Below are 20,446 nucleotides of genomic sequence, written 5' to 3'. Positions count from 1 at the left end.
ACGTCACAAGCACCTTATCCCGAAGTAACGAGATTTTTCAAGATTTTAAGAAAAAAACAGAAATAAGAAAAAGAATACATTTGCAGATATATCAATTGTGAGTTTGGTGTTGATATGGGACACGAATTCAAATTTAAACAAGACACAAGAAAATCTGTCAAATCAAATCACGTGACTTAAACATGGCGACTTCCAGGAAAGTGAAGCACGTTGTTGCTGACACGGGAGCGTTTATTCGGAACGCGCCACTCCGTGTATGTTGATTGTGTTTGATGCTAATTGATGTTTTAGATAGATGTATGGCTGTATCTTAAACATATTTATTGACTTACTATGTGGATAATCTATCTGATTCTCTGTTGTAACAGCCAATCTGTAACAGTGTTGCACCACATTGAGTCACGTATGTCTTATAAGTGGTATATAATGTGTTGTCAATGTCCGCCCATATATAAATAATTGACATGTCATGTTCCTCATCAAACACAACAAACGGTAACAAACGTGTCATTGAAAGGGAGATGCTCCACTTTACCGGGCGCACTTTTCTGATCCCGCTCAGCGTCGCATGAATAGAGGAATACTTTCGTAGGAAACATGACATTTCTTGAAGTAAGCTAAGCTAGACAACTTTAAATATTAAACTTAAGACTTTAGACGTACCACATGAAATTTGAAAAAAATCACCCAGTAAAGTGCACAACTCCTCATTTTCCTAATTATATCAGCATCCAATTTTTAACATTGATGCATATGCATGAAAAACACTTTTTTAATTCCCTGAAACTCAAACCATGTACATATTGTAAAGTTAATTTGGATTACATATGATTGATTTGAGGCTAATTAAGTAATTGGGTTACCACCCTTAGGGTAACATAACCAACCCTAGGGATCAAAGAGGTATCTGTGATTCAGGAAGTGAGAGCCACAGACTGAGATGTAAACTGTAGTCTTACTGTTTCATTTCATATTTACCCTGAGCAATATTTTGCCTGGCAAGATGTAAGTTGAGCCCAAGCCTATCTGCTGGCACTCTAACTGACTCTGGCTCATGCTTCACTGACCAGTCACCTGGTGTATCTTGATTGTCAAAACCTTCTTGACAATCTTTAGTCCTTGGGCCATCTTTACTGTCAAAGCTATCTTTTCTGTCCTTAGGGATATGGATGGTTTGGGTTAGAGTTTTACAGAATTTTTCTCTGGGAGTGATCTGATTATTTGGTGCAGCATTTTCACACATGTCTCTTGAATATAAAAAGACTTTCCCTTTGGCTCATGTGAGTTATAACATGTCAGGGGAGGGGTACATGGAAATACGATTGCTTGAACATGCTGTGCCTGAACAATGACTTCCAGGAATATGCATGGAAAGACTGACGTCACCTATACACAAATTATGTTGATTGTGTTTATTGCGGGTGGCTTGAGGTTGCAAACGTGTGGAAGTATCAGAGGTTTGTTAATTGGCTAAACACTGCAGGTCCGTCACAGTGAGCATTAACTGGAATGTGCAAAAGCTGCCAGTAAAATGCTCCATCCCCTGGTGCCTTAATTACTACAGCTACTGTAGCAGATGACACAAATATGCCAGCTTGCAAATTACATCATTATAATTCATGCACTCAACTCTCCTCTTGAGTAAGAGGTAGCGCAAATGTGACACAAAGACTATTACCATGACAACATCAGTCGATCGCGATATTTTACTTCACAATATACGTATCGATCACAATCGCACACATAAGTAAAAAGTTTTGATTCTTACCTTAAATGTATTCTTTTATAAATGTTACGCAAAACAATAATTTCTAGTGAAAATGTAAAGATTTTCATCCATTGCACCATACTGGGCACTGCCAACTGTAAATCATTAGTGTGACAGGTATTTTGCCATCCTGTCTATGTAAAAGATGGCTTACACACCACAGATAAGAGCTCATGCAAGTATTGTGATACACATCACATCCCACAGTTGGTGTGTCGTCCCAGCCCCAGTAAATCATGTCAAAATATCAAGTATGTAACATTATATAAGTATAAGGGGCACAACTTTTTCAACATGTTTGGAGTTCAGTATTTTTCTTTACCAAAAACTTGATCTCAATTAATCTTAACTAGAAAAAAAGTCAACTTATTGGCACGGATACCCATTCACCAACACATTGCCTGACCTGTTCACTAAAAAGTTGAGCTGTACACAATGATAATCAAATCAAGTACACTTTTGTTGGCTACACAAGGTGAAATTATCAATTGGATTACACATTCAGTTATTTTCAAGATATTTTGGCCATTCAGTCATTATATACTCTTCAAATAAATAAACTTGACACTGACTTTTAAAATGTAATATGCGATTGTTTCAAAATTGGACACAGAAACCATAATTGAAACACTGTTTGAAGATCAATGTACACAATGTTCAAAACATTAATCGTGTCACCTAGACAGACACACGTACATGATACAGTTAATGTCACAGGGGTACAGAAAATGTCAGTATCGGTTGTGCCCACCACATGCATCAATCACCGCTTGACACCGACGACCCCTAGATGCAATCAAGTTGTCAATAACACGCTGTTGGATGTGCTGCCATTCATGCTGAAGTGCATCAAGAAGCGCCAGAAGTGTTTTTTGGCGGTGGATTCCTTCTGCGAACGCGTCGATCCAACAGGTCCCACAGATGCTCAGTAGGGGACAATATGTGGTGACCGGCCTGGCCAAGGTTATGTCTGGATGTTGTTGTGCTGTAAGAAGTCCTGACAAACACGTGCAATATGCGGTCGAGCGTTGTCCTGCCGGAACTGTCCGCCATGAACGTTGACGTGAGGAAGAGCGTAAGGCTGTAGGATCAAGTCTCTTTAACGCACACCTGTCAATGCACCTGCCACATGCACGAGAGGCATCCTACCACAGTGATGAATTCCAGCCCATACAATGACACTCCCGCCGCCAAATGGGACAACCTGCTGCACACAGTTGGGGGCGTAAGATTCACCCCGACGTCTGTAGACACGTGCACGCCCATCTGCATGTGTGAGTAGGAAACGGGACTCGTCAGTAAACAGTACATTTCTCCACCTTGCACATGCCCATCTATCCCTCTGTTGGCACCAACACAGACGGTCCGCCAGATGATGTGGGGTCAATACATGATGTCGAACAGGTCTTCGTGCAAAAAGTCGAGCCTCCCTCAGTCTGTTGCGTATCGTTTGATCTGATATTCTGCGTACCTCAAGGATCTGTGTGGTTGTAGACGTGTCTGTGGTAGTGCGGTCTAGGAGGTGTCGCAGCAGGATGTATCGATCTTGTGCTTGGGTTGTCACGCTTGGTCAGTCGTCAACTCTGTTGGTGATGTTGTATCGGGTCCACAGTGCGGAGATTGTCTGTCCCTGTATACGCCAAAGTGCCTGGCCACTTCTTGCTGAGTTGCTCCAGCTTGTAATCTCCCAATGGCGTTGTTCCGTTGAGCTGCATTCTGTCTTGGCATTCTGTCGCCTCTACTGCCGTTATAAGGACTGTATCACCAGCCGTTGATGTGGATTTTTATACCCATTCAGCAGGGGGCCTGCATGCCTAAATGCAGGATACTGTGCTGCACATTTTTTACAGGCGGTTGAGTTTGGATGAAGCTGTAAAATTGATCCCCAAACGCTACGTTTATGTGCTTTGCATGTGTTTTTTTAGCGAAATATAGACACATCATCTTTCTGTTTGACTTATTTGGTTCTCATTTAATGTAATTATTTTAGATATTTGGCAATAAGTGGTTTTACATCTATGTCAAGTTTCTTTTTTTGAAGAGTATATAAATATTTACCTTTAAGATATGAATATAGAGAGCAGTTTTATCCTCTCAGTAATCATGATGAAACAGATAAAAAATGTGCAGCAAAATATGTGCCAGTATCGTATATTTCCCAAGGGCAAAAGTAAACATCTTTGTGAGTGCCCTGTGGCATACTTGAGTGAGAATGTTTTTACCCCTGCAACAGTTTGTATATACACATGATTTGTTGCTTGTTGTTTGTTGTTTAACACTGCACCTAGCAATATTCCAGCCATATGACTGCGGACTATAAATAATCGAGTCTGGCACAATTGGGATGCAATGACATGCATCAACCAAGTCAACAAGTCTGACCACCTGATCCAATTAGTTGCCTCTTATGACAAGCATAGTCGCTCTTTACGGCAAGCGTAGGTTGCTGAAGACCTTTTCTTACCCGGATCTTCATGGGACGTATTGATACATGAACAAACAATACTGTGGTTGAATTGTGGCACAAAGTACTGCACATGCTAATACTTGGATCAATTGTTATAAAACTTATAATTTATTTGTTTCAATAAAAGTTATTATCTGGTCAAATAAATGTCACTGTTCCCACAATAAGTTGTGATAACTTTGGTAGTGATGAAATATGGAAGTCCAGTGGTTATCTGGGCAAGGTCTGCTGCAACCTATACTGACTGTGTCAGACAAAATGGATCTGACCGCCTCCGTGGTCTAGTGGTAGGGCGCCTGCCTGGAGAACAGAAGGTTCTGGGTTCAATCCCCGGCCACGCTGTACTAAAACATGTTAAAAGATGGTACTTGTTGTTACCCTGTCTGGCGCTCGGCTTTAAGGTGCTAAATAAAGGACTGGTTGGCTCATAGCAGTTTACTGTGTCTGAGTGGACTATCCATGTTACACTGCGATATGATATCTCAGTGTGTTAGCACTATAAATTGGCATCAGAACACATTGGTACAAGCAGCCACACACACACGTGCATGCACGTTGCTATATAACTGCAATAATTTCGGACGCAACGTTAAACCCCACCTCATCTCACCTCACCTCACCTCACCTCACCTCACCTCACCTCACCTCACCTCACTAAATGGATCAGGTTTTCAGGCTCGGTGATTGGTTGATTGTGTGTCATTGTTCATAGTACTGGATTGTCTGGTCCAAACTGTTATTTACAATAAGGTAACTGTAATTACTTGTAATCCATGATAAGTTGAACCAACTCGCAAACCGCGTAATATTGCTCTGTGTGGTGTTTAATAACAAACAGAATGAAAAAGACGTGCAGAACCTGTCTGTGTTATATGAAAGAAGGCTACTTAATGGGTGATGCAGTGGTTTGCATGAGGCGAGATTTCCAATCAATGGATACCTGAAGTTTGTGACACTATGAAAAATGTCCACTTTTATCTCAGCAATTTAAATTAAATTACTAATGAATTCATGTTTTCATCATTTCTTAGGACATTGGTGAACAGATTTACAGCCTGCCTGATGTTGTCGGAGAAATTAAGGATAAAGCCACCAAACAGCGCCTACAGTTTCTTCCCTACAAGCTCGAGTACAGGGAACCATCTGCTGAATCTGTGAAAATAGGTAACCAGCCACAATGTTGTATATATACTGTAAATCTGGAATTTTTTTAGATCAGGAAAGTATTGAGAAAGCTGCCAGTATGCGTAGCTCCACATAGTTTTATGATGTAGTTATTTTTGCAGCCCAACAAGGAACAAAAACCAGAAGGAGGCATATTTCTTTTAGTTACTTTCACACATTGTCAGCCAGCTAGTGTATGATTAAATATAGTATCCTTCTCATCCTGTTTCCTTAATTACACATTGTCACTCAGTGTCAATAGCCTAATCGGAAAAGTTCACTAACCTGCCAAGTCTGTTCCAGTTGCTTCCATAACACTGAGTAGTCAAGACATATACCTGCCGGCCCGTATAAAACTACAGTTAGATAAACACACCACTCCAACCTTCCTTGTCAACTAAACACATGCATCATATGTAGTAAAAAAATCACTGAATTAACATTTTATCACACCACTTCCTACTCATAAAAAGTAGCAGATGCAAAAGTACAGTAAACTACGGTTATAACAAACTCAAAGGGACCATTAATTTTAGTTTGTTATAACCATAGTTCGTTATAAGCATATATATACAGCAAACAGCAAATGTCGGGACAAAAAATAAGTTTGTTATAAATCCGTCAGTTTGTTATAAGTGTGTTCCTTAAATCGTTATAGACATATACTGAACAACAAAAGTTCCTGTGACGTTGAATAAGATTTAATGCAAAGTTATGTTTTTTACCAAATCTGAAACAATTTCGGTTTGCAACACATAAAAGACTCCTGTAAGTGTTCAAATGGTTTAATTTGCCTTACTGACTTAAGAATATGTGTGATTCCTAAACAGAACATGAATATGACAAAATGTCAATTTACAAATCAATAACGTGTGTGTCCACCACTGGTTGTGATGCCAGCAACACATGGAATGGACCAGGTGTTGCACAAAGTCCTGTGGGATATCTGTCCATATCTGCTGGAGCATGTTTCGAAGTTCTTGGAGGGTCTGTGGAACACATGGTTGACATCGAAGGTGCCGATCCATCTCATCCCACATGTGCTCTATTGGTGTTAATAGGGGAGCAAGCAGGGGATGACATTCACATTGTTTTGTTGAAGAGGCTCCTGAACAAGTCGAGCAATATGAGGCTGGGTGTTGTCATGTTGAAAGGTAATGCCTGGGCTATGACAACGCAAAAATGGTAGAACAGCATCGTGGTAGCGCTGTCCATTGAGATTTCCCGCTACCACTATCAAACGGGTGCTCTGTCTCACTGTAATCCCACCCAATACCATAACGCTGCCGCCCCCGAACCGATCTGTCAAAATGTGTCTTCTGGCGACAATCTCTGCACATCTGAGGCAACGATGTACGGTTCGTGAAGATATTCGTCGAAGGCCAGGGATGCTTTTTGCAGTCACTGTTGCTGGCTGGAATTGATTTCGTAGGTGTGTTGTTCAAATCCAGTTGTCTTGTCAATTATTGGTTACGCGTGGGCTGCCGATCCAGAGATGGTCTCTGACTGCATTTGTCTGTTGCCAACGTTGCCATAAACACCAAATGGTGTTTCTGTGGACGTTAAATTGTCTTGCAACTTCACGTTGACTTGATCCTGCTTCAAGCATACCAATTGCTCGCAGACGCTCATTTTCAGACAGGTGTGGCATTTCATAATGTTGAATAATTGTGTAATTTTGTTGTTTTTCTGAGCGGTTGTCAGCACGATGCTAAACACTCCATATGGAATCCCGTTAACGCACATGTTTTATACCCATTCTTGGGTAGTGAAATGCATATGGCTTGCATAAAAGTCAACTTTTGCATGAAATGCATGCTTTTCTGTAGCAGTTGCGTTTCTGTGACTTGATTCCATACATGTACTACAATATTGAAAACCAAACTTTACTTGTTTGAAAAATACACAAAAATATTGGTGTCACAGGAACTTTTGTTTACTGTATACTTGATCTTAGGTATTTTCATCAAATGGCTGTTGCAAGACTTCAACTTGCAACTTGTAACCCTTGTTTACAGATCTACAGTTGGTTGGGTAGTTGTGTAAAAGGGGTCTTATAGAGCTCTGTGTTGTACATACATACTGGCTGATTCATGCATGTCAACAGAAGTTAGTGGGTTTGCTCTGATTGTTGAGATGATCCTTGATGACACGCTAATGAATGTGTGTGTAGTTTTGAGCTCACATTGGCACTAAGCAGGGCTCAATTTAACTAAATAAAACATACACCAGTGCAACTTATTATTGAGAGGTGTGGCCAATTATTGAAAGGGACAATCTAATATTTCTGCACCCATTTCTGCATGTAAAAAAAGTTCAAATTTTTAAACTTATCCTATCTAACGCTATGCATTTCATCCTTCCTCTTCCGATCCCTTGTGGGGAAACGTCCTTAAACAAATTTCAAGCTTCTAAACTCTATTCACCAAAACACCCCTGTGCTCACCATGACGACCACCCCAGCAAGCTTGCTGTCCTCTCACTGGTCACCAGATACCCTCTACCTCATCATTCTCTTTCTTTTTGCCTCCCTGTGTAGATGTACTATTTTTTCAGAGAGTATTTAGGCTTTTATTTTTCTTAAAATTACGTGAATTTGTGGCACTGCTTGCATCTAGATATGGACAAGGATGAAATAAAACGGCCAGCCTGCAAGAAGTGCCGCCACATTTATTTGCTGGTGGATCCATTTAAATTAGGCTGCAACTGTTGGGGAGTCTGTCCACCATGTTTACTGTGTTCGGAATGCTCTCATCTGTCCCAAGAGGCATTCACAGATTATCTTAAAAAATGCCAAAAGAGAGGCATTGATTGCCCATCAAAATCCAAGGATACTGAACATGGGCACTCTATGTCCAAGACACCTAAGCGTGCGACCAAGACTAGCAGTCATCCAACTGTGAAGTCATTGTTAAGAAACCCCTATCAGCTGCTATCACTTCCTTATCAGTGGAAGAGGATGCAGTTTCTGACAGTTTCTTGCATGATGAAGTTCCTGCCATTACTTCACAATCTGTCATCAGTGAACCACCAACAACGAAGATCTCCCAGTCAACAAATATGTTGGACACACATATAGTGCTGGCAGTAAATATTGACCAGTCTATGTCCATCTACTCAGACCCTATCTATTGGAAGTCATTCATCGTCTTTGGAGGTTACAATTTCGACCAGTCAATTTTACTTTGACCAGCCACATCTCTCCTCTGAATGACCCCACCATTCGACAATCCTCAGATCAATACTCCAAGGGTCAACTTTCCACAGATCGACATTCCTAGGGTCGACATTCAAGGAACGGGCTCCCTCCAGTCGTCAATCTTAAGATCAATCAGACAAGAATCGACATTCTACAGATTGACCTTCTAAGGGTCGACATTCGGATCACTCTCCTCAAGGTCGATCGACATCGACATTCTACAGATTTAATTTCTTAGGGTCGACATTCGGATCACTCTCCTCAAGGTCCATCGACATGAGGATCGACAGGAAGAGCGAGGTCGACCTTCCTCTCACTCACATTCTGAGTCGCCAACTGAGACGCATACAGACCAGCGATCTCCTGACAAGTCGCACTCTCTGTGATGCTTCCCTCTCAACCTCCGATGCGAAACCCTGTCATCAGTATGGCTCCTCCAGTGTCGAATCCCCTACTGACTTCATAGGATCACAGAGACCTGTTGTCGGAACAGATTAGATCTCTTCTACAATCCATATCAATGGTTCTACAACAGCGCACCGAACAGTCGGGGACTAATGCAGGGGACACTACTACCTTGACATTGGCACAGACGACATCAGGCACGGAGATGAGAGATAGGACTAATACCACACCTACTCCTTTGGATGCTACCCCTGAAACCCACTTTGCCTCCGTCATCTATGGGCAGATTGCCCAGGTGGACCTGTCCTTAATTCTTACTTGGACCGCAGACACTCTCAACCATCCTTGGAGTACATCAGAAGATGACCTTACCTCAGAGTTTGCGATGATATCAAATTTGGCTTCTCACATTACTTTAACACGAGCGGCGATTATATTGGACCATCTAAGAAGTTAGATCAGGCCGCAGACAGAAGGACAAGCTAATGGTGTTCAGGTTCAACATAGCCTAAACAGGAACTCATGGGATGACTAACCTTGCTGCTTCACCGGGAACTGGATGGGAACATTGCTTCTATCGCCCTGAAATGAACATCTGTCATCTGTAGTAGATGATAAGTAGCTAGCCCATCTGGATCTCACTATTAGGCGGGCCTTACCTTTATTGTCCACTATACTGTCGGCAACAGAGGCAATAGGCATGTCTGTTATTCACGTCAAGACTTTGGTGGAAGCCTATATTAGAGGGACTGTTAACTTTATCCAAAGCAAGCTCCTGGACATGATGGAAGTGATTACTCATCAGATGGGAATTCTTGCCGCGATGAGACGTTGGGGACTACTTTATTACATGATTACTGCCCCTGGTAAGAGCACCACAAAGTAGGACTTCCAGATGCCCTGGTCATCTCCTCAACTATTTGACAACAGGATCCAGGACGTTGCAAAAGACTTCTTCGACTACAGAGGCAACAGCTGGAGGATCAACAGAGGCAGGACAGGAGACAGCCCCAATTTAACCCATCTCATCAAGATTTCCACAACGTTGTGTGCGGCAATACTGATTCTATTCATGTTCGAGGTCGAGGTAGAGGCCGAGGCTACAAAGGCTCCCTACAGAGCTCAGTCTCCATCACCACGAAAGACTCCGGAGATTCGCCCAAGCAGGGCGATGTCTCTAACAAGTGACTCCTCCCATCCCCAGGACAACTGAGAACTTCCGCCCCCAGTCGTAACTGTTATGCTCACCCCAGTAGGCGGAAGACTAAGTCACTTTGCAGCAAACTGGACCATCCTGGAAGGCCCCTTTGTGTCCCAGATCCTCACAGATGGATACCGGCTGCCACTGATCGGAGATCCAGTCTAATCCAGAGGGCATACCAGGCCTACCAGGACAACACTACAAAAGACAATAGGTACGTTGATATTCAAGCATACTCTAAAGTCTTTATGCCTGAGTCCCAGAAACCTGGGGTTCTACTCGCCTATATTTTTGGTCGAGAAGAAAGACATGTAGCTGTATAACCCGTACCTGGAAAAGCCATGTCCATCACGCTTCTTCGCACCATCATTCGACAAACAGACAACATGGTCAGTCTCGATCTACAAGACACCTACCTTCACATGCATTGGCATTACCTCCGGTTAATTTTCCAAGGTCTTCACTACCAATTGAAGGTTTCGAATTTCTTTGGCCCCATGGCTCTTTACCCGACTTACCAAGCCCATCACGAAGTTCCTGCAAGTCAGAGGGATTGTCCTCAAGTCGTCTATTCAGGTCCATGCCGACCGAAATGTCCTAGTCAAACATCTCACCCTCGTGCAGAAATTACTCCATCAGCTCGTTTGGCAGGGCAACACAGAAAAGTCGTAAAACGGCAACTGCAATTTTCGACATCGATCTCGGAAAGAGGTTCGTTCCTCCGGACAGATGGAAGAAGAAACAACGACTCGTCCCATTAGCACTCAAGCAGTCGCCACATCTTCGACAATGGCAGCAGCTGCTCGGTCTATTGACGTCGGCACAAGCCCTCACCCAGAGAGACCGCATCTTCAGATTGACGATTGCCTGGTCCCGATTCAGCTCCCATTGCACCTGTATGGCCATCTACAATGGTGGTTAGAACGAACATCAGAACGAACGTCTGCTCAGGAGTTCCCCTGGACCCTTTCTACCAACACACCACTTTTTCGTGAATGCAAGGTGCAGCCGTTTCGACGGTGTCCCAATTCCATTATCAGCCCTCCGCTGCCTTGGCAAAGTGTAAAATGGGATGCCAAACAAATAAGACCTGCGTCATTAGAGCATACGGATAGGTTGGTTTGTAGAACTGATTGACATGAGACCCTTTACGAAGTGGCTACAAGTCGTGGTTGAATAGCTTGCCCAATTCAAAACCACGCTGTCATCATAGTACGATGTCCTATGCGAAAACACACAAGCACGTTATACCCGTTGGCATGACGCTATGTCCTAGTAATACCTCCAAATGCGTGACAGTCCTAGGATTGAAGCATGTTAAGCACCAGCTTCCTCATGTGCATCTCCTGGTTACAAGACGAATACATACTTTGATAATCTGCGACCCACCGTCCTACCGTGGGATAAATGTATAGAGTGAGTTAGGATAAGTTTAAAGATTTGTAAATTTTACAATGAATTGTATATTTATAATACTTATCCTATTTCACACGATCTATGGCCGCCCATCCTACCCCACATCACAGTTATACAGCCTGTCAGCTCCAAGAAAGAGAATGATGAAGCAGAGGGTATCTTGTGACCAGATCGAGGACAGCAAGCTGCATGAGAATCGGGTGCATGATGTGATTGCTGGGGTGGTCGTCATGGTGATGCCAGGGGTGTTTGGGCGAATAGAGCTTAGAGGCTAGAAACGTTGTTCAAGGATGTATCCACCCAAGGGATCGGAAGAAGAAGGATGAAATGCATAGAGTGAGATAGGATAAGTGTTATAAATATTCAATTTATTGTAAAATTTACAAATTTCTATCTGACAAACCCTTACTTTTCCAAACATCTATGATCTTGGAACACACTCAGTACCTCTCCGCTTCATGTACCATACTACATCACTAATCCCTGTGTTGTGTGTAATTTGTCATGAATTTCTCTTGGGCTTCCAGATTATGTGCACTTGTTACTATTATGTTTTTGAGCAATAACCTATTAATTTTTGGAAACTCATGACAGTCTTCAGAGATCTGAGATTTTATTTGTTTAGACTAGTTTATGCATCTATCATGTCTGTTTGAACTTCGCTAAATTAATGGGACCAGGGTGGAACTTGGTTCTGCCTGATGCAAGTAGGTTCTCATGTCAACTTGCGCCTGGTGAAAGTGTAAGTCAACTTCCTTAAATCGAGCCCTGCTAAGTATATTTAGCTCACCTAGCATAAACTGTTTTCAAGAAACCCTTTATAGGTGAACTAGAGTAGAAACTAGATATTTTTTTCCTACAGTGACAGAGTTTTCCAAGAAGACTGGAGATTACCTAAGCTTGTCAGCTGTTGACATCCGAGTCCTTGCACTCGCTTATCAGCTAGAGAAGGAACATGTGGGGACGACGCACATCAAGACATCACCGGACACAAAGGTTGCTTGTTATGTCTGTCTGTCTATCTGTCTCTGTGTGTATGTCTGTCTGTATGTCTGTCTGTATGTCTGCCTGTATGTCTGCCTGTCCATCTCTGTCTCTGTCTGTGAACATGTTGATATGGTGGACAATGTTATATTAAGAAGAGGCCTAGGTAACAGGATTCGTGCTAAAACAACCCCTTAAAAGTTGTTAGTGTTACATCCAATCAGGTGTTTGTTTGTTGGTCTGTTTCATGAACTGTTTATATTATAAACAAATATGATTATATTTACAAAAAGATTGCCAATTCTGCTGAGAAATCGTTTTACCACAAACTTCAGGCCATGGTTAGCTCTGTTGTCTAAGGTGCCGGAATATGGCTGTGCAGAGCAGCATCCCTTAGGCCTGCCAGAAACCTATGATCATGTGTTGGATTCCAGTTCGCCCTGATAGTGTTTCTGGGTTAGCCTGCAATATAACCATACTCGTGGGTTTCACCAAAGTGGTAAATGTCCGCAAATCCCATATCATTCTCAATGGCAAGTTTCTGTGCCAGATAAACTACACTGGTATGTCATGTCATCAGATATTAGTGTTGTAGAATCTGATAAGTTGGCTGTTGAACCATGTTACAGTTATGTACACCAGTGTATGTGAACTGTGTTATGTTTCAGACGGAGATTAATCTCTCCACTCCAGCTTCCAGTGAGCCTGCACAGATTGCTGGCTTCTACCTTGGAGCACAGGCAAGTACATGTGTCATTTCATCATTAACTAGCCATATCAGAACATTTACCCAGGGTTTTACCTTGACTTATAAAAGTGGGGGTCCAGGGGACCCCCTATAGTTTATTTTAAGGGCCTTTGAAAGCAATATGAAGGTCCGGTAAAGTAATGAAATGGTGTAATGTACTCTACGTTTAGATCATTACTTGAGAGCCTGGAATGAACCAATGATCATGTGGACAGTGGTCATGATTGATGGATGACATGACAGACACCAATAACTGCTCTTGATGTGCTGTAGGTTCAATGAATATTATTGTTCCTCCCAAGGGATGCAGTATATTCTTTTTCTGCGTCGATTCTCAACATTTGTGCATACTGGACGCACATTTGTGCATCGTGCAAAACCCTGCATACCACTCAAGTAAAACAGTTGGTGATTAGAAACTCAGCTCATGTTCATTCTTGATTGTCTAGTATATGCGTATAAGTCTGTATACTGCCGTAACCGTGTCCTAGATTCCCCCACAAGGTTACGGCTGTCCTAGATCCCCACACAGTTACGACTGTCCTAGATCCTAACACGGTTATGGCTGTCCTAGATCCCCACACGATTACGGCTGTCCTAGATCCCAACACAGTTACGACTGTCCTAGATCCCCACACGGTTATGGCTATCCTAGATCCCCACACGGTTACGGCTGTCCTAGATCCCCACACGGTTATGACTATCCTAGATCCCCACACAGTTATGGCTGTCCTAGATCCCCACACAGTTATGGCTATCCTAGATCCCCACACGGTTACAGCTGTCCTAGATCCCCACACGGTTATGGCTATCCTAGATCCCCACACAGTTATGGCTGTCCTAGATCCCCACACGGTTATGGCTATCCTAGATCCCCACACAGTTACGGCTGTCCTAGATCCCCACACGGTTACGGCTATCCTAGATCCCCACACAGTTATGGCTGTCCTAGATCCCCACACATGGCTGTCCTAGATCCCCACACAGTTATGGCTGTCCTAGATCCCCACACAGTTATGGCTATCCTAGATCCCCACACAGTGAAGACTTCTATAAGGCAAGTGTAACAAGACTGGAGCATCACTGGAACAAGTGTATTGAAGACAACAGATCAAAGGAAAATAATGTGGGAACAATTTTGATTCTAAATGATTCTTTGTGAGGCCACTAACTTTTTTATTTACCCTCATATCTCCATGCTATGATGACTAAATATCCTTACCTACTCGCCAATTACCTTCATGTCAGCAGTGACGCAGTGACCTCCATCACTAGTATTCAAATGAGGCTCACTATGAAGCTATTGTGGCAAATGGGTCCAGGGTATTTATAATAGAATGGAAATATAATTAATTGTCTTCAATTTCAGAGTGAGACACAGTCTAGGAGTACATCGGAGAGCATCGATGATGTGGCTGCAACACTGGAGAAACAAAACATTGCAGATGTACCGTCTGATGTCAAACATTCATCTCCATCCCACAGTGAAGTGACCTCGCAGGCACAAAAGACATGTGTTGCAGTAAATAATGCACGTTCTGAACCAACACAGGAGACTGACAAGAGTGACTTCCCAGCTCTGTCGAGAGATCCTCTCCCCTCAGACACAAAACCGAGAACTGCCATTGAAACGAAGTCTGTCCAGCACATCTACAGCGAGGTGCGGGATGACTCCACATCTGGCTGCCTTGTGAACAAGCTGGAGAATGAGGAGGAGTTTCCCAGCCTCTCACGGGACCTTGGTGGCCATTACCGTAATGACTCAGAAGTGATATACGACACAGGGGCCACAAACAGCTTGCTGAAAGATAGTCAGGCGACAAGCGAGGTCCCTCAAGTGTTTATTGAGGTAAGGGATAACTCGGTTGAGGACAAGCAGCCCTTGGTTGACGAAGGTGAATATCCTTCATTATCCTCAAATCAGGTTGATTCACTGTCAGAGACATCCATCAGTGCTGGTACAAACACAGTTTCATATGCAAAAATAATCCAAGATGGACAAGCCAAAGTGCAGGTGAAACCTGCAGCAGTTCGAGTATTTAAGGAAGGGCAGGTGCTGCCAAGTAGTTTGATTCAAGAGGAAGTGGAAGGTGAAGAGGAGGAGGAGGAGAGTGAGGAGGAAGAAGAAAGTGCGGGGGAGGATGGAGAAGGGTGGATAACTCCGTCCAACATCAAGGAAGTGAAGAAGCAGATGGGTGGCGGTGATGCTGAGAGGGCAGAAGTCACTGTTGGATGTCTGACTACAGACTTTGCCATGCAGGTGAGCTGCCAGTAACACCAGGTGGAGCTGAAAGTGCAGCATTTTCATGACAATATAATATACACAGCAGTCTCATTTAGATTTGTTTGTTTGTTGTTTAACGCCGCACTCAGCAATATTCCAGCTATATGACAGCCCTCATTTAGATCAGATCTTAGTTCTCGCTACTACGAAACAAAGATCTGAAGACATCCGATTGCGGGCAATGACATTTCGTGAACTTTAACAGACCAATGAAATGACTGACAAGAAGTCAACTTTAGCCAATCAGGAAGCAGCTTTCTCTAGCTTTACAGCGCTTGTTTCAAACTGGTGATTTCTGATCTGAACTGTGCTTTGAAAAATATTGTTTCAAAATTTGAAAACATAATAAAAGAAAATCCCTGAATGTCCTATAGATGGCTATTGTATATTGTATGGCAGTACTAAAGGGATTGCATGGTCAGGCTTGCTGACTAAGTTGATGCATGGCATCATATCCCAATTGTCTGGATCATGATGTCAATCACTGGATTGTCTGGACCAGACTCGATTATTGAAAGACTGCCGTCATATAGCTGGAATAAACAACAAACAAACAACAAAACTCCCCACAGGCTATCCCATTGAAGCGAGAGATTGGCGTACAGCCCTTAGCTAGTGTTTGGAATTCTTTGTGTTAACCTTTTCCAGGTTGCATAATTAGAATACTCATTCCGACTATCATGTTACTGATCTGGTAAGCAACGCTCCGATTGGTCAGATGTAAGGTTGTTCTGACCTGATCTATAATGGGATGTCCTCAGATCTTTGTTTAGCGGTAGTGAGAACTAAGATCTGATTTTAATGAGATTGAAAGCAACAGGAACGTGTCAGTACTGCCACAGACATCAACATGAATTTTTTCGTGTCATTTGACGTCTCGATGCTGTCCATGTTCAGGAACCCCCTGTTGCCATGAGACAATGCTGATGATTAAAATCAACAGTTTTAATTCCAAATATATAGAAAAGTGTTATCAGTGGGTGAAGTTAGGGTTGTGACTTCATCTTATCCATAATACATTGAAGTCACGTAATCAATTGTCAGTGATCAAAGATGGGAGAGGAAAATTCTGAAAATAACAATGATTTAACCAGGGGTCCGGAAACCGTCATATGCGCCGGACATGTCCGATTGGGAATCATTTAACACATTGTTCGATACACATGATTTGATATTTTTGGCAATTTTGAAGCCTTGTCACATCTTTTGTTTATTAACTATTTTTTTACAATGTGTTTCTTGTCTTGCAGAATGTGTTAATCCAGATGGGTTTGAACGTGGTCTCAGTTGATGGAATGCTTATCAAGAAAGCCAAGAGTTATGTACTTCGGTGTTTTGCCTGCTTCAAGTACGTTCCATCCTTGTGTATTTCATGTGCAAAGTATATGCATATATTAAGATGGCATGTAATTGTTTTGAAAATGCAATTGGTTCAATTTGAAAGGCTCCGATGGCTTAGTGTTTAGTGACAGCATCCCTCAGTTAGATAGGGTCTGCTTTGCATGGGTTTCACATCCTTCGCCTATCACTGTGTCAGCACCATACTCCTGCTTCTATGGGGGCGGTGGGGTAGCCTAATGGTTAAAGTGTTCGCACATCATGCTGAAGACCCGGGTTTGAATCCCCACAGGGGTACAATGTGTGAAGCCCATTTCTGGTGTCCCCCGCCTTGACATTGCTGGAATATTGGTAAAAGCAGCGTAAAACCTTACTCATTCTCTCACTCCTGCTCATTGGTTCACCATAGTGGTAAACATCTTAGGACTTGGGTCAGTTACACCTCCTCGCACATTTAGCTGACCTTATTTTGGTCATCACTGACTTAATCCTAAGCATAACAAAGCCAAATTTACAGAAAATAAACTGTATGGAATGCAGTTTACATAGCTGAGCAGTTGTAGGTTGGAAAATGGGAAGATAAACGCGATATGAGTCTTGTTTTGGTTGTGTGATGATGCTTGTGGAGGCTTTGAATGTAGATTCTGTTTCGAATATTCATAGCCAATCGATAGCCAAGTGAATTACCTTAAATGAAATAAAGGGAGAAACAATTGCGTGGATTGATGCCCATGATGTCAATCACTGGATTGTCTGTCCAGACTCAATTATTTACTGACTGACTTCATATAGCTGGAATATTGCTGAGTGCGGCGTTAAACAACAAACAACTAAAACAAAAAAACAAACATTATCGTCAGTAACCATAGAATTCTTTCCGTTTAAACTTTTGTCTGCTTCCATCAAATATGCTCAAATATAACACTTGGAGGAAGGGCCCATAGCATACAATGTTTTCATATGTAGAGGGGAGGGAGACAGTTAGCAAAAACAAAAATTTTGCTTTTAAGACTGTAAGAATGCACAACGTAAGTATTATGTTTACAATTCGTGATGTACTTGCTGTCAATTTGAGCATCTATGTGAAGTAACCCTCACTTTGTTTCTCCAGGATTACGTCAAAAATGGAGAAATTGTTTTGTCCCCAGTGTGGCAACCATACACTGAAGCGTATCGCCATGACTGTGCAGGATGACGGCACCGTCAAGTACTTCTTCTCCAGGAGGAAGAAGCTCTCAACAAGGGGACTAAGGGTACGACTCTGTCTTGTCATCCACTATTTTCTTCTGTACTATATTGTTCCTTTGTCAACCTGACCTTATTATTCAGGATTTAACTGGATGCAAAATTTACATTTTGAGTACTATGAGCTATTTGAATAACTGAATTTATGAAGATTGTATTTTGTATGTTACAGATTACTGAAGTTCAGGGTGTAGTGGTTACTTTTCTTCAGTCTAACAGTGAAATTCAAATTTATGGTATACTTAAGGCTTCTGAGCATGTGCAATAGCAAAGCTTCTGACCTGGGACCCAAATTCATACATGGAAAAAATTTATAGGGGTCCCCTTTAGTTTTAGAGTTACCTCACAAGCACCTTTTGGATGAAGTTTTTGTTTTATCTCTATTCATATGCATTTGTCCTTTCTTTACAGTATTCATTACCAACCCCAAAGGGAGGTAAGCACGCCAACAACCCCCTTCTTGTGGCTGACCAACCGTTTCCTCATCAGCGACCTACAAAGAAATCTCTCAAGTCGATGGATGTATTTGACCCAGACTTTATGGCTTCGGAATCACCCTTCTGTCGGAATGATGTGACAAGTAGAGCTGCTCAACTGGGTATAATGCGCCAAGGTCAGAGCGGCAGGAGGCGGCATCAAGTTGGAGTCAAGAAGAGTACAGGGAGACGGAAATAGCATGTCCTGATTCAGATTGAATAAAATGTGATATTATCTTATTTCAGTTTCACTTGTTATTCTAGGCACTTGTGTGTCGTGAAAAGAAGTAAAAAATTTGTTATCTTCATAAACAATATTGAACCTTAAATTTTATTAAGGTTTCTTATTCTTTGTTGTTTAACTCTGCACTTAGCAATATTCCAGCTGTATGACAGCAGTCTGTAAATAATCAAGTCTGGACCAGACAATCCAGTGATTGACATGAGCATTGCTCTACATACCAGTGATTGCGATACGATGACATGCATCAACCAAGTCAGAGAGCCTGACCCCCCGTCCCTGTCTGTCGCCTCTTACATAGGCACCTTTTAGGGCAAGCATAGGTTGCTGAAGACCTATTCTCTACCCGGATCGGTAACAAAAAGGACAATCTTTTAATGTTTTTTGGTATGACACTGCTGGGGATCAAACCCCGGACCTTCCACTCTGGGCAGACGCTCAACCACAAGACCACCGAGACGGTCATCCTCAGATATGACTGGAGATGGATGTCCTTGTGCTCCGTTCAACTAAGATGTTTCAAGTTGTATTAGAGATATAGTGAGTCGATTACTGGCAACATCGCCATTTGTTTAAATTTTGAAACAGTGTAATATGATTAGATGGACACTGTCGTAAGAGGAGACTAATGGGATCGGGTGGTTAGGTTCGCTGACTTGCTTGCTGCATGTCATCGTATCCCGATTGCGTGGATTGATGCTCATAACGTCAATCACTGGATTGTCTGGTCCAGACTCAATTATTTACAGACCGCCGTCATATAGCTGGAATATTGCTGAGTGCGGCGTAAAACAACAAACCAACCAACCCAAAATATCCAGGGTGTTAAAAACAGGACAAGAACAAAAGTGTGGAGTTCATTTTATCCATTTTTATTGGCTTTATTTGTCATGATTTCCTATTACAAGATCAGTTATTTTGATGCATAAAATACAATTGACACTTCCCTCCGTGTTCAATGGCTACAAATATATCAACCTTGCAGCATCAGCCCATGCTGATGAAAAATATTTCAACATAAACAACACAGGAGGCATTTCATACACACATTAACTTAAAAACCATTCTTTCTCTGTACAGGAACACAGTGATTTGATAAATATGTACAAAGTCAACTTTCCAAGCAAGCTTTCAAACAGTCTTGGAGACCAACTTCCATATGCAAACAGTTGTTTATATTAATATCCACAAAATTTAGTACAATGATACTCACAATGTTAAGTTCTCATTTGAACAGATCGGGTTGTATCTTTGAGCAACGATACCACAAATCTAGCCAAGGAAGTTGGCGAAGATATGAAAATTATCTAACAAAATATATATATTTTCTTTATTCAACAAGGCATACATCATATTGTGTCAAATGTCCGATAAGTCGCACTGAACATTTCAACATTTTCTCACAACTGGAATAAACATGGAATACTTGAGAGCTCCTACTCTACAGCAACCTACCAACAGTCCTATGTATACACGGTAAGACAAACTGGAGAATTTTAACATGTGACTA

The 20,446-nt window shown here is 42.1% G+C and overlaps 1 protein-coding gene across 1 annotated transcript; it reads left to right on the top strand.

Annotated features, from left to right (window-relative positions):
• The first annotated feature begins 182 nt into the window (after positions 1-182).
• LOC139448526 (RNA-binding protein NOB1-like) lies at positions 183-19,028 on the top strand. The gene is made up of 8 exons (XM_071230083.1): positions 183-254; positions 5,267-5,399; positions 12,483-12,616; positions 13,273-13,344; positions 14,722-15,612; positions 16,887-16,984; positions 18,086-18,227; positions 18,631-19,028. The coding sequence occupies exons 1-8, from the start codon at positions 183-185 to the stop codon at positions 18,892-18,894; spliced, it is 1,806 nt and encodes a 601-aa protein (XP_071086184.1). The 3' UTR covers positions 18,895-19,028.
• Positions 19,029-20,446: the final 1,418 nt, after the last annotated feature.

The sequence above is a fragment of the Haliotis cracherodii genome, unplaced genomic scaffold (genome assembly GCF_022045235.1).
Source record: "Haliotis cracherodii isolate W230 unplaced genomic scaffold, xgHalCrac1.p SCAF_10, whole genome shotgun sequence".
Classification (NCBI taxonomy): Eukaryota; Metazoa; Mollusca; class Gastropoda; order Lepetellida; family Haliotidae; genus Haliotis; species Haliotis cracherodii.
Note: the sequence above shows the minus strand (reverse complement) of the source record. Positions and strands in the feature narration are given on the sequence as shown.

Excerpts from the sequence above, each read along its gene's own strand:
- LOC139448526 (XM_071230083.1), top strand. The coding sequence starts at position 183 with ATGGCGACTTCCAGGAAAGTGAAGCACGTTGTTGCTGACACGGGAGCG. Across the intron at positions 255-5,266 it reads TTCGGAACGCGCCACTCCGT|GACATTGGTGAACAGATTTA; the intron begins GTATGTTGATTG and ends ATCATTTCTTAG. Across the intron at positions 13,345-14,721 it reads GCTTCTACCTTGGAGCACAG|AGTGAGACACAGTCTAGGAG; the intron begins GCAAGTACATGT and ends CTTCAATTTCAG.